General features: G+C 48.8%; 1 protein-coding gene across 5 annotated transcripts in view; it reads left to right on the top strand.

Annotated features, from left to right (window-relative positions):
- Window positions 1-12,582, top strand: part of SGSM1 (small G protein signaling modulator 1) — a 39,024-nt gene that overhangs the window by 2,719 nt on the left and 23,723 nt on the right. For all 5 annotated transcript variants that reach the window (XM_051785546.1, XM_051785547.1, XM_051785550.1 and 2 more), the window contains exons 3-4: window positions 8,304-8,379; window positions 12,085-12,247. In XM_051785546.1, coding sequence (XP_051641506.1) covers window positions 8,304-8,379; window positions 12,085-12,247 — 239 coding nt within the window. The remainder of the gene's footprint in view (window positions 1-8,303; window positions 8,380-12,084; window positions 12,248-12,582) is intronic.

Below are 12,582 nucleotides of genomic sequence, written 5' to 3'. Positions count from 1 at the left end.
GGCTTGAAGGAGTGTGGGTTTTTGACTACAAATATTCTCCTTGAGCCTGTGCTCCTCCCCTTCTTTTACAAGTTTCGTTTTTAAAAGAGGAGGTCTATTTTTAACCACCTCCAGGTAATTGCACTGCACAGAGGGGTGGGTGGGGAAGCAGGTGTTACCAGTGCAATACACCTGGACTGTGTGTGCCTGGAAAATGAGTTGAGTGAAAAGCTGAATGGAATATGAAAGTAAACAGTCATCTTGGTTATTCTTCTGCAAAAACTTAGTTTATATTTAACTTGCCACTCAGCAAGCAGCTTTAGTTCTTTACTCGTCAGTAACCGCTGAGCTTGGATTGAACATTTTGCTGCCTGTTCTTAGAATTCTTTTAAAAATTTGGTTTGACCACAGCCTGCTTGTCTTCTATCAGATATATTGTTTGTTTTTAATAGCTTGAATGGTTGTCACTGTGTAGCTGTTGACTAATTCCTTCATCATGTGTCATGGGGACAACAGTGAGTCTCTTCCTCCCACCCTTTAAACGAAGCCCCCACTTCGCAGCCACGTTGTCTGGTTTGTGGCTAAATAACACAAATCACTGGTAAGAGCAATATTTTTGCATCATGGGTTTGTTTTTCTATGTGCCCGTGGTTCCAAAATATCAGATTGCGGGCGTCAGTGCCAGCTATTTCCTTCTGGATTGGTAGAAAATTGTAAATTAATTTAATGTTACTAGGATTTGAAAAATTAATGTTGAGAGCTTTAAATGCTCTCAAAGCCAGTTCATAAAAAAAAAAAAAGAAAAAGGCTTTTGTGTGGCTGTCGAAAGTGCTCAGGCAAGATGAAGATGAGGATGAAATGAGGATGATGAGCTGCAGGTTGGTAATGAAAGCTGCTGTTTGCAGAAGGACCTTCTGATGTCTCTTAAGCTCCCAGGGCAGCCCTTTTCAGCTGTTCCTGTGCTAGGAGTAAACAGATATCCTTTATGCAGCATTTCTGGATTGCCTGCATTGATCTGCTCTGAAGAGCAGCACTGATCACTGGGGACCATTTCCTCTCCTTTTAAAGATAAAAGTAAAGGGGTGCACAAGGGCTCTCATGCTCCAGAAACCCCTGGCTAGATCCTTCATCCCCAGAGCAGGTTTTGTGCTGCTTTTCCCCTTCTTCACATCTCCCTTCAGTCCATGTGCCTCAGTCCTCCTTTCTCCCCACCCAACCTCCCCTCTCTGCTGCCAAAATATCATCCCCTTCCCTCCTGATGTCCTGGCCGTTGCCATGGAAATACCTGGGTTTGCACAGATTCAGGACTTCAGAGCAATTTGGAGCTGAAAGTTGCACTTGATTTTGGTGCAAATAGTGTCAGTCTTTGCTATGTTTAATTGAATCCAGAAAGCTTGTCAGGGTGACATCATCTGGGAAAACAGGAGCCTTGGGATGAGAGCAGAACAGGGCAAAGCTTCGAGGTCAGGTGCTGGAAACACAGAAATGACTAAAGTTTTCCTTAAATGTTTCCTTAAATGTCTGTATTGAGCATTTACAGCAACCAGTGCCAGCAGTGCCAACAGATGGCTTGGAAATGTGTGTTTGACAAGCACAACAGGAATAGAACCAGCTATAACGTGATCTTAGTGAGCTTAAATTAGTGTTGTAAGCACAGATTTTTGGCCAAAAGTTGATGCCCTATGAAGAAAGTCTGGTGCAAAGCACTATCAGGAAATACACATCTCTGGGATCATTCCTGTGTCCCCCAGGGTGCATTCTTATCTTATGGATCCTTCCATTAATATTTTTTAAATTTACTTTCCAGCCAACTGCCCAGGTATTCAGGGTTCTTCTCCCCCTTCCCCTCCAAGGAGCCTCATCCCGGTCCCCAGCTGTGAGCACACGTTGTGCCTGGGGAAGGTCTGGCCTGGAAATCCCACGTGTGTCACGTGGAGGATCCCTCAGCTGCAGAAAGTGCCATGTTTTATTCAGCAAGCAGCGATAAATAATTAAATAAGACTTTTAGAAAAGCCAAAGGTCTCCGTGGGTAGGACTGTGATCGATGTTTCTGTGGCAGCAAGAACAGGGAGCTGCCAAATGGCTTTAAAGGCAAGTGCCTGGTGCCCTCAGAGCTGTCCCCAAGCTGTCCCCCTGTGCTGGGGGGACATCAGAATGTCTGGTGAGAGCCCTTAGATCTCTGGGTATAAATAGTGCATGTGCTCTGCAGCTGGGGGTGTTTTAACTGATCAGAGCCCAATTAATTTGGTTTATTTTAGTGGTCAGCCAGTAAAGCCTTGGAGAAGTGGCAGAGTGTGGCTGCAACTCATGATGGTGCTGAGCAGTGTGTCTGGCACCTGCCTTTGGGTAATCGGGATGTTTGTTGCTGGATAGATAAGAAACATGGTAACGCATCAGAAACATGGAATCTTTCAACACTGTTTGACAATGTGAATTTCATAAACAAGTCTTCTAAAAAAAGATATTGTAGCAACAAGACAGGCAACAGGGAGACCTTTCATTTTCAAAGGAGGAGATAAATCTGACTGATGACAGGTTTTGGTCCGAGAAGTTCTGCTTTAGCTGAAAAGGTGGCTTTTAGCTCCAGCATGGGTGGTGAGATCCAGTGTCTTGGGATTTCCATCCACCGTTCCCAGCACACAGAGACTTCTGTGGGCACTGGGGTGGGCAGTCCAGAAGGACTTGGGGTCTGGGGGTAATGTCTTTGTGTCCTGGAGCTGAGCAGAGATTCTGCACTTGCTGTGCCTTGGACACTGAACCACCTTTGGCACATCCAACCAAACCAGGCTTGTGTTCCTGCTGGGAGGTGTTCACCTGTGCTGCAGGGGAGTTGTGTTTGTCATGTACAGCCGTGCCTGGGGTTGTCTTAATATGGCATCTAAGTGATCCTTCAGCATTTTAAAACACCTGAGAAGTGGCAATGCTGCAGTGCTACAGGGACACACCTTGTGCAGAGTAGGGAGCTGCTTCCTGTGGAGCTTAACCAGAGCCTGTTCCTGGAAAGGGACCTTGGTTCAGAGAAGCAATTACAGAAATGCTCAGATTACAGCAAGGGCTGCCCACGTGGACTTGTTGCACCAAAACTGACGTGGAAAATGGGGTTTTAAGTGTGAGAATTAACTTCCAAACACATAATTAAAGCAGCACTTACACTGTGATGAGAACGAGAAAACTCCAGCTCAGAAAAGAATTTGAAAAGCAAATGTATGAAAGCAAACCAAGTTTAAAGCCTGAATCATCCATGGGTTGGGGTTTTTTTGTTGTTGTGGGGGTTTTTTATTTGCTTGGGGGTTTTTTTTGTCTGTTTTGTTTGAGGGCCTGTCGGTTGAATCTGAGGTGGATTGAAGAGGAATATTGAGCCTGGCAGTGCTGGCTTAATGGGCTTGATGATATTGGAGGTCTTTTCCAACCTAAACAATCCCATGATTCTATGATTCTGAGGGGATACAGCCAGTGCAGCTTCCTGGCTCTGGTCTTGCATCCTCTCATCCCACTCAAGTCCTTGACACCCCATGCAGAGGTGGCTGTTCAGAGGGAGCAGAAAACATCTTCATCTCCACTCTGTTTTTTACTGTAAATCCTTTGTTTTCAGGATGTGAGTTACTTGGACATTCAGCAGAAGGTCTTACCATGTTTGCCCAAAACAGATTGACAGCAGTTCCTATAAAAACATACTTCTCTGAAGATGAACTCAATCACTGGAACATTTATTTTACTGTAGCTTTTACTTACATGAAGGGAAGTCCCACTCCGAGGGCTGAAATCAGACCTGGATCTGCTCTCCCATTGCTTTTGCTGCAATGTCTGGATGCTTTGCCACTTTTTTTGCTCTGCCAGACATTTTTTGGTGCTGGATCTGGTGACCAGGCCTGTGCCTGGGAGTGTCACCGTGGCTGTACCTTAGAGCTTGCTGTTCTCAGCCTTTGGCAACGTGACCGAGCTTCACCTTGGAGCAGGACTGGGAAAAGGATCACACTGGGAACTCTGTTTGCATCTGGCTTGCTGTAAACAATTTCACAGAGTTATGAGCATGGCCAAATATAGGGGAGGTGCTGTGCTCCCATAGAAATGACTTGATAAACCAGCAAAAGGCTTTGCAAGAGGCATGGCAGGAAAACAGTGACTGCAAACATCCCTGAATAAAAGGATGGCAGGAAAATAGTGACTGCAAACATCCCTGAATAATCTATACAGTACAGGTTGTATGGGAAAAAAATCCAGCCAGGTAAAACAGTTGTGAGTCAATATTGCCTTAGACTAATTAAACCCAGAGTTCTTGGCTTGCTCCTGGTCCCTGCACCTCGGTGGTGGTTGTAGCTGTGGTAATATTTGACTTGTTCCAGCAGTATAAATGACAGCAGGGCTGGGTGACAGGAAAACTGGACTTGGATGGAGTGTATCCCTGGGAATTTCATAGCAGAGAGGTCTAAGCCTTCATCCCTCACTGGGGTCTGGGGTTGATGGATAGGTGAGGGCTTGGTTTCCTTTTTAAGGGTGAAAAAAGCAGTCAGTGAAATTAAATTCTAATAGCAGAGTTTGGGCTGGGATGGAGCTGCCCAGGGTGAGGGGAACCACAGGAGGGGCTGAGGGATCAGAAGCCTCCCTGGAGGAATGGGGTGCAAGCTCAAATCCCTGGTCTGAAGGAGGTGCACCAGGATTTCTGGTGCCCCTAAGGAATGCCATAACCTGGGCTCCACTCAGTGCCTGTGGTTCTTGGATCTGGCTTTGGAAATGGAACACAGAGGAGAGAAAGTGGTTTTTGTTGTAGTTCAAACATTCATGTAAAGCACAGCAGGATCAGCTCTCCTGTTCAGGAGTCAGTGATTCAGACTGTAGTGGTTCAGGTAGTGTTGAGACTGGCCTGTCTTTGGTTGTGGCTTTGGATTATAAATTATTAATTAATGCTGTTGAGTTTGTGTGGACACCCTGTTGTGGGGTGGCCCTGTCACCCTGCTCTGTTGTCTTGTCCTGTGCTCACAGCTGGAGCCAGGAGGATTGTTTGTACTGTTGTGGAATACTTGATGAGATTCCTCTCGAGTTTACCTACAACTAAATTATTAGTTGCTGTTTTAATTTCCTTTCTCATAAAAGAAGAGCAAACATCTCATTTCCCTAGGCTGGCATGAGATCCAGAGTGGGCAGCTTCATCTGTTGGGATTGTTCTGGCTACAATCGGAGAATTAGCATTAAAATGCTGGAATGCAGCACATTTAGAGGCTGTTCAAGTCTTCTCTGTGGAGGGAGCCAAGTGTGGCTGAGCTGTTCCCCATCCCCTCAGTGTCACAAACTCCTGGTGGATCTGGGAGCACGTGGCAGATGGGATCAGTGGTGTTTGTGATCCCAGCTGGCTGTGGAGGGGTCGGGGTCCAGGTGGGAGAGTCCTTTGGGACCTGCAGACAACAGCATAGGAGGAGATCTGTCAGGGTTTTTTTGGTTCTCTGGCTTAGAGCTGTCCTACAGACATGTCACACATGTCTGTTTATGGGCAAATGTAAGATTTCTTTCTTAGTATGTAGAGAAAGTTAGAATCTCTTGATTCTACGCCCTGGAAGTGTTGATTCTGTTCCCTGGAAGTGTTCAAGGCCAAGTTGGATGGGGTTCGGAGCAACCTGGTGTAGTGGAAGGTGTCCCTGTCCATGGCAGGGGGTGGGAATGGATGAACTTTAAGGTCCCTTCCAACTCAAACCATTCCATGATTCCATAATATCCCTTGTTTTCTGTTGCAAGGCCCTGTCTGTCTGTCTGGCCTCTACCTGCTGTGACTGGTATTTGTATTTATCACATGCCAGGTGAGTGCCCTTGTTGCAGTGCCCTTTCCTCTTCTAGTCCTGCAGATTTATTTTTAGTGCGATAACCTCAGTCAACACAGTGCATTTTTTTTACTTTTAATGAGTAATTTTCCACTAAACTGTGTCTCTTGGAAGGTTTTTTGTTTGTGCCTCGAGCGTGCAGGTGGTTGGAGCTGGAGTCCTGCTGTCCTGGCTGCTCCACAGGCCCTGGACAGGCAGATGGTCACTGCCCTGGGGAAGGCCCTGGGTCGGTGTCACTGCGGGTGTTGTGTCAATATATTCAAATTTTGAACAAATATTTGAATATACTGCTTTTTGGAATATTTCCTAATTTAATCTGAAGCTGGTAAAGATATAACTCTGTGCATTGGTTCTCAAGTGTATTTTGGGGGGGGGGGGGTGTTAAAATGCTGATATTACCAGTGTCGCCATGAGGGTAAATTTACTGTCTGTGCATTGTTGTTTTCTGGTGGATCAGTTGGATGTGTGAGAGGGAAGTGCTGTGTCCTGCTGACAGAAGAGGCTCCAGCCTGGCTGGGTGAGGTCCATGAGCCATCTGGACAAGGAGAGCTCAGCCAGCTGGGAGAGCCAAGTTTTGGGGAATCCCTGAGGGCCCCAAGACATGCCTTGTCAGACCTCCCTTCTAGGGCTGCCTCAAGGGGGTGATGGGTCCTGAGTTGGTTGAGGTTTCAGAAGGGGGGACTGGCATGTCTTTGAGGGACATGTGTAATGTCAGGTGGGGGAAAAGGAGCAACTCTGGTGTTCACCTGGGCCCTGGTGCTGGTGTTTCCCATCCCTAATCCACCACTGCTGCCGAGGTCAAGGGATATGTGGGGGAAAGGGATCCTTTCCTCTTGCTGGGACTTTGCTCTGTCCCTGTTTCTCTTTTACAGTGTTCCTTCTGTTGAAGTTTAGAACTAAATGCTGGAGCTGGGAAGCTGAGTGAGGAATGCAGCTGCCCCTTCCCTGGTGCTCAGCATGGGGCACTGGGATGAGGGGAAAACTGCACGTGGGGCGTGAGGAAGGAGCACCAGGAGGTACCCTGATCAGGGATAGCTGCAGTTTTGAGACACAATAAAGCTTTTTTGGGTCCCTGGAAGCAGAGTTTGCTGCCCTGGGATGTTCCTGCAGCTGGAGTCACTGCTCTGAGCGCAGTCAGGATGTGGGTGCTGCAGGAGCTGGATCATGCTCTGCCAAGGGGGATTTCCCAGTGCTCTGAGCCATCTCCGGTCCTGAGGTCCACATCTCAGTGACATTCCTTGCTGTGACTTCCTGACTCACTGTCAGCTCATCTGAGCTGCTGGGATCCATGGAAGTCTCAGTGCTCACGATCGGGTTCCATTAGTCACCCGGTAGGGAGCAGGGTTGGGAGCTCACCTGATGGCTCTGACACACAGAGGAGCTTTGGCTTCAGAGAGGACTCTTTCTTTAATCCATACCCGTAAAGGATTTCCTTTATTGAGCTGTTAGCTGTGCAAAATTGACCTTGATTATATCTTGCAAAGGAGTTTAATTCCCCAAATGATGCTATTAAAGGTCTCTCATACACCCAAGGTTTGCTTGGCCAAGTCCTGACCTGCTGTTTTTCCCTCCTCCCTGTGCCTTCAGAGGGAACACCTTGCTAAGCAGAACTTCCCTTGTGCCCACAGCGCTGGGAACCCTCTCCCCTGTGGTTTCTGAAACCAAGGAGTGAAAAGCAAGATGTTGTAGAGGCACTGGAAGAGGAGATCTGGGCATGCTGGCAGCTCTATGTTAAACAGGAAAACTGGTTGGGAACTGAACATTTAAAGAGAAAAGATTCAGCTGGACTTTTGCTGATTTCAGCTGGACTTTTGCTGATTTCAGCTGGATTAGGGAGGGTGCAGCTGGGGATGGAAGTCACCACCTCTGCACTCTGCTTACCTGGCAGGTCTGACCTCCTATCTTCTCTCTGCAAAAATTACCCTCCTAATTTATGTGGGTTCCTATTTATTTTCATCCCCTAATCGTGCCCCTGATGTGCACTAGTGCCAGCTTCCTTTTGATCAGCTGCACTGCAGTGAGAATCAGTGAGGGCAGAGCTGCTGGCATTGCCGTGCAAATGGCATTCCTGGGCACAGCTGGTGCCAGGTGACCCCTGAATTAGGCATTGATGGATAGTTACAGTCATTTGGGACAGCTGTGTCACATGAAATTTGTCACATAAAAGGAAGGAACGGAACAATACTGTAAGAGCATTAAATATGAGATCTGCTTACCCTTTATTAGAAGACTTTTATCTAAACGATGCTCAATTCTTGCAGTTAATTCTCTGCTCATCGTTTTCCTACTTTGAAGTTTCTCAGAAATGAAACAACCCTTTTTTTATACCTGACTTTTTGAAACAGCTGGTGATGCTCAGTAGGCAGAGCTGCACTGATCCTCCATGAGAGCCTCTGTACCACTGGAAAAATCAGGGAGCAGGGGAGGTTTCTGAGTGCCCACCCCACCACAGGTCTCCTCGCGCTGGTCCATGGCTGAAATTCCATGTTTTCTCCATCTGCCTCTGTGCCACAGGTGAAGCAGATCATGGAGGAGGCAGTGACGAGGAAGTTTGTGCACGAGGACAGCAGCCACATCATCTCCTTCTGCGGTGAGTCCCCGACAGCAGGATGCTGACCTGGGCTGGGGCTGGAGCACCCTCTTGGTGCTGGGCTTTCCCTGCTGTGCCATGTGCCATTCCTGGGAACATGCTCCAGCTCCGGGGTTGGAGGGGATTGGTGCCAGTGGGTGAGTTGTTCTGGCAGCAGTCAGAGTCCCTGAGGCCTTTGCCCTGTGCCTAAAATATATTGAGATGTGTCAAAGAAGGATGGATGCTGGCAGTGTGTGCAGCCACTTAGGAAGTACTAGAAATAATATTTTATTTTTAAATTTCCTTGAGAATTGATTCAACTGAAAGTCTGTCAAGTCCAAATATTTCCTTGCTATGATGGAATAGGAATTTATGGGAAGGAGTCTGCAGTCTGCCAGAGTGCAGGAGCAGAGGGGCCAGAGGCTGACAGAGAATTTTAGATGGAGTCTGTGGAAGATCTGCTCTGATACTGGGCTGGTTTGGGGCTTGTTTTCTGGCAGCTGTGTTTTTACTAGCCTGCTTTCGTACCTGTTTTTGTCCTACTGGTATAAAAATTTTGTAAATGTAGAAGTGTTTCAGAATGGATCCATCAAAACATTGGCAAGGAGGTTTCTAAAAGTCTCCCTGAAGAGCTGTTGGGTTTGGGCTGTGAGATGTGCTGGAGGCCTGTGAGCAAGGACTGGGGAGCTGGAGAGGAGGAGTATTTGTACCTCAAAGGTAGTGGGGAGCAGGATAGAGCAACCTTGTTCCAGGTGGAATGCCTCACAGGTTTGGTCATCGGAGAGACTTTACAATCAGGATGTCAAAATGAGGTTGTTTCTATTCTTTTTTGGCCCTCCTGTGCCACTCTGTCAACCCCTCAAAGTGGAGAATGTGTGACTGGGACAGTCAGTGCCCAGGAAAAGCAGCTTCAGGTGTCCAGTCTGCCACATGCCAGCGTTTGTAGAAGTGGGGACCTGGCTGGTAGACTGGGGCTGTCTGATGAATTTCAAACTAATTTGAAACTAATTAGCATACTGTGAGCAGGGCAGGTACTTCAGGCTATTGGGTGAGTGAGGCTGGAGCATGGAACAGGAGCTCTACTTGACACCATGAGCCCTGGATTTCTGGGAAGTGGGAGAGGCTGTGCCTGTTTGGAGCCTGTCTGGTGGCTGTGCCCGTCTCCCAGCAGGGCTGTTGGCTGAGGTACAGCCACTGTGCCCACGTGCTGGGGCTGAGGGGCTGCTGCTGAGCAGGGGCTGCAGGCAGGGAGAGCAGGGAGCCTCACTCCTCCCTGTACAAAGAGCTGAAGGGCAGCTTGTTAATTTGGAGGCTGGGAAGAAAATGCCAGACGTGATGAGAAGCAGCTTTTGAAGAGGTTGCTCCAAGAAGGCTCGTGCAGCACTGTCACCATTGAACAGAATTGGAGCACCCACAGACTAAAAAGAATGAGAAGGGGGTGCTGAGGTCTCCTTTTTTGCCTTGGAGAGCAGAGGGGCTTCTGCCTTTTCCTAGAATAAATGAATGATTTGGGTTGGAAGGGACATTAAAGCTCATCCCATTCCACCCCCTGCCATGGGCAGGGACACCTTCCACTAGCCCAGGTTGTTCCAAGCCCTGTCCTACCTGGCCTTGGACGCTTCCAGGAATCAGGCAGCCACAGCTTCTCTGGGCAACCTGTGCCAGGGCCTCACCACCCTCACAGGGAAGAATTTCTTCCTAATATCTCACCTAAATTTCCTCTTTCAGTTTGAACATATTGTGCCTTGTCCTGTCACTCCAGTTCCTGATGCACAGTCCCTCTCCATCTCCCTTGTACCCCCTTCAGATCCTGGAAGGTGCTGTGAGGTCTCCACACAATCTTTTCTTCTTCAGACTGAACAACCCCAAGCTCTCCCAGCCTGACTCCACAGGGGAGGTGCTCCAGTCCCCTTCTCAACTTTGTGTCTCTCCTCTGGATTTGCTCCAACAGCCTTTCTCCTTTCCTGTGGAGCCCCCACATCAAAGACAGGAGCCGGTTCCCGGCCCTTTGTGCGGCATCGAAAGAGCAGAGCAGACTCCCAGGTGTGACTCATTCCCTGCTGTTCTGTGCAGCACGAGGGGATTATTTATAGGCTCCTGCGACATGGAGCTGAGGCATCCAGGCACGAAGGGCTCGTTGGTCCCTTTTGGCTCCTTAATGCTGCCCTTTCCTGGCTGCTGGTGTCTCCTCTCCTGCTCTGGCTGCAGTTCCTCTCTCATTTGAATGGTACGTGCACCTTCCTCAGTGTTGTGGCTCTCCAGGAGCCTGGTGAGCTTATAAATAACCTCTTTCCCTGCCAAGCAGAGCGTGCTGCAAGCCTGGCTCTGGCTGCCAGAGCTGCCCTTTTCCCTGGAGAGGGCTGCCTTCCTCACAGAGCCCTCCCCACCCTCTGCGTGGCCAGTGTACTGCAAATCCCTTCGGGTGGAACCAGTGGTGTGGCAGGAAAGGGCAGCAGCCCCCGGCCACCCCATCCTCCTGCGAGGGGGGGTTTGGAGCAGACAAACACGAGTTGGCATCTGTCAGTCCAGGCTGCCCAGGCTGATGGAGAGCTGGGAGCAGGGCTGGGGGCTGGTGTTAGCCAAGGGTTTGGTGTCCACATCAATGCTGAGTCTGCTCAACCAGAGGGGTTTGAATCACACCAGTGCTCTGGGGAACTCAGAAATACCTTTAGATGTCTTTTGCCAGGAATCAAAGCTCCCACTTGACCTGGGCGTAGCTGCACAAAGCTTCTGCATCACATGGCTCTGCTGCAGGTTTTATCCTGAGGGATGGGGAGAATCTCTTCGCAGTGCGTTTGGTGGTGACAGAAGTTATGGACTGAGCTCAAAAACTTGTGTTTTTAGGTTTAAAAAACCTACCATTATCTCTGGATTTAGCATGGGCAAGGTGCTCTTAGGGTGTGTGCTCCAACCTCAAAGCCCCTGGGAGAGCACAGGGAGAGTTGTGGGTCCGTGTGATTTTCCAGTGCTTTGATCAGACTGTTTAATCAGTCTGTGTTTGGCACTAGACATCCATCCAGAGCCCTCCCAAGGGGTTTGGGAAGCAGGTTGCCAACGGAATCTGTGCGTGTACACGTATTTCTGTGGAGTCATTGCAAGCTGCTGGTGTTGCCTGGAGTTTATCCCCAGGTTCTCTATTCCTTTTGGTTTTTCAGGAAAAATGTTTACGTGAACACTGAGATTTTTGGGGAAAAAATTACCCCATTTCCTGTGCTGCTTTAGAAATTCTCAGTGTGCCTGAACTTTCTCCTTACTTGGACCATCCCAGCACAGGGAATGAAATAGTCTGGTTCCAACCATGCCCTCAGACTGGACTGAAGGGAAAACTTCAGGGAGTTGTTTGGTTTCTCCACAATCCACAAGAAACCCGAGAGGAAAGTGTCAGTCTGTGTGTGCACAGCATAGCAATTACCTGATGAGGTGTGTCTTCCTCAAGGCCAGGAGGGAATGTCTCTGCTTTCAAATATATTGTCGGAGAAGCTTTAGGAGGTTGTGGCTGTCCCATCCCTGGAAGTGTTCAAGTCCAGGTTGGATGGGGCTTGGTGCAACCTGGACTAGTGGGAGGTGATGCAAAGTCCCTCTCTGGCTTTCTTGAAGCCCCTTCAGATCCTGGAAGATGCTGTGAGGTCTCCACACAACTTTCTCTTCTCTGGGTTGAACAGCCCTAGCTCTCCCAGCCTGCGTCCATGGGGAAGGTGCTCTAGTGAGGTCTGTGCTCTGTTGCAGCTGCCGTGGAATCCTGTGTCCTGCACGGCCTGAAGCGGAGGGCAGCCGGATTCCTGCGCAGCAACAAGATCGCAGCGCTGTTCATGAAGGTGGGGAAGAGCTTCCCCCTGGCAGAGGAGCTCTGCAAGAAGGTGCAAGACCTGGAGCAGCTCATTGAGAATGCGTAAGGCACTGGCATTGCTGTCAGTCCTCTGGTCACTTGTGTTTCGGGATGAGGGTGTAGTTTGGGTATGGTTGGGGATTGCAAGTCCAACTTGAGCCTCAGCAAGGGTATTGCTCCTTCAGTGGAGCAGTGTCTTGCCCTGGGATTTTTCTGTCTTGAATGAACTGGTTGCTTTCCTAGGAGACTGAGGTGTGCCTGTGGTTTAAGCAGGGGTGGGCAAGTCCTTATCCCTCTGCCCCTTCTCTTGTGCCTCAGGGACAGCTGAGTGTGTTGCTCCTGAGCTGTCACAGTTTATGGGCCAGTTCACTAAGTCAACTGGAACCACATTTGCTCTG

The sequence above is a fragment of the Manacus candei genome, unplaced genomic scaffold, assembly GCF_025592945.1.
Source record: "Manacus candei isolate 608988 ecotype Guabito, Panama unplaced genomic scaffold, ASM2559294v1 h1tg000020l, whole genome shotgun sequence".
Taxonomy (NCBI): domain Eukaryota; kingdom Metazoa; phylum Chordata; class Aves; order Passeriformes; family Pipridae; genus Manacus; species Manacus candei.
Note: the sequence above shows the minus strand (reverse complement) of the source record. Positions and strands in the feature narration are given on the sequence as shown.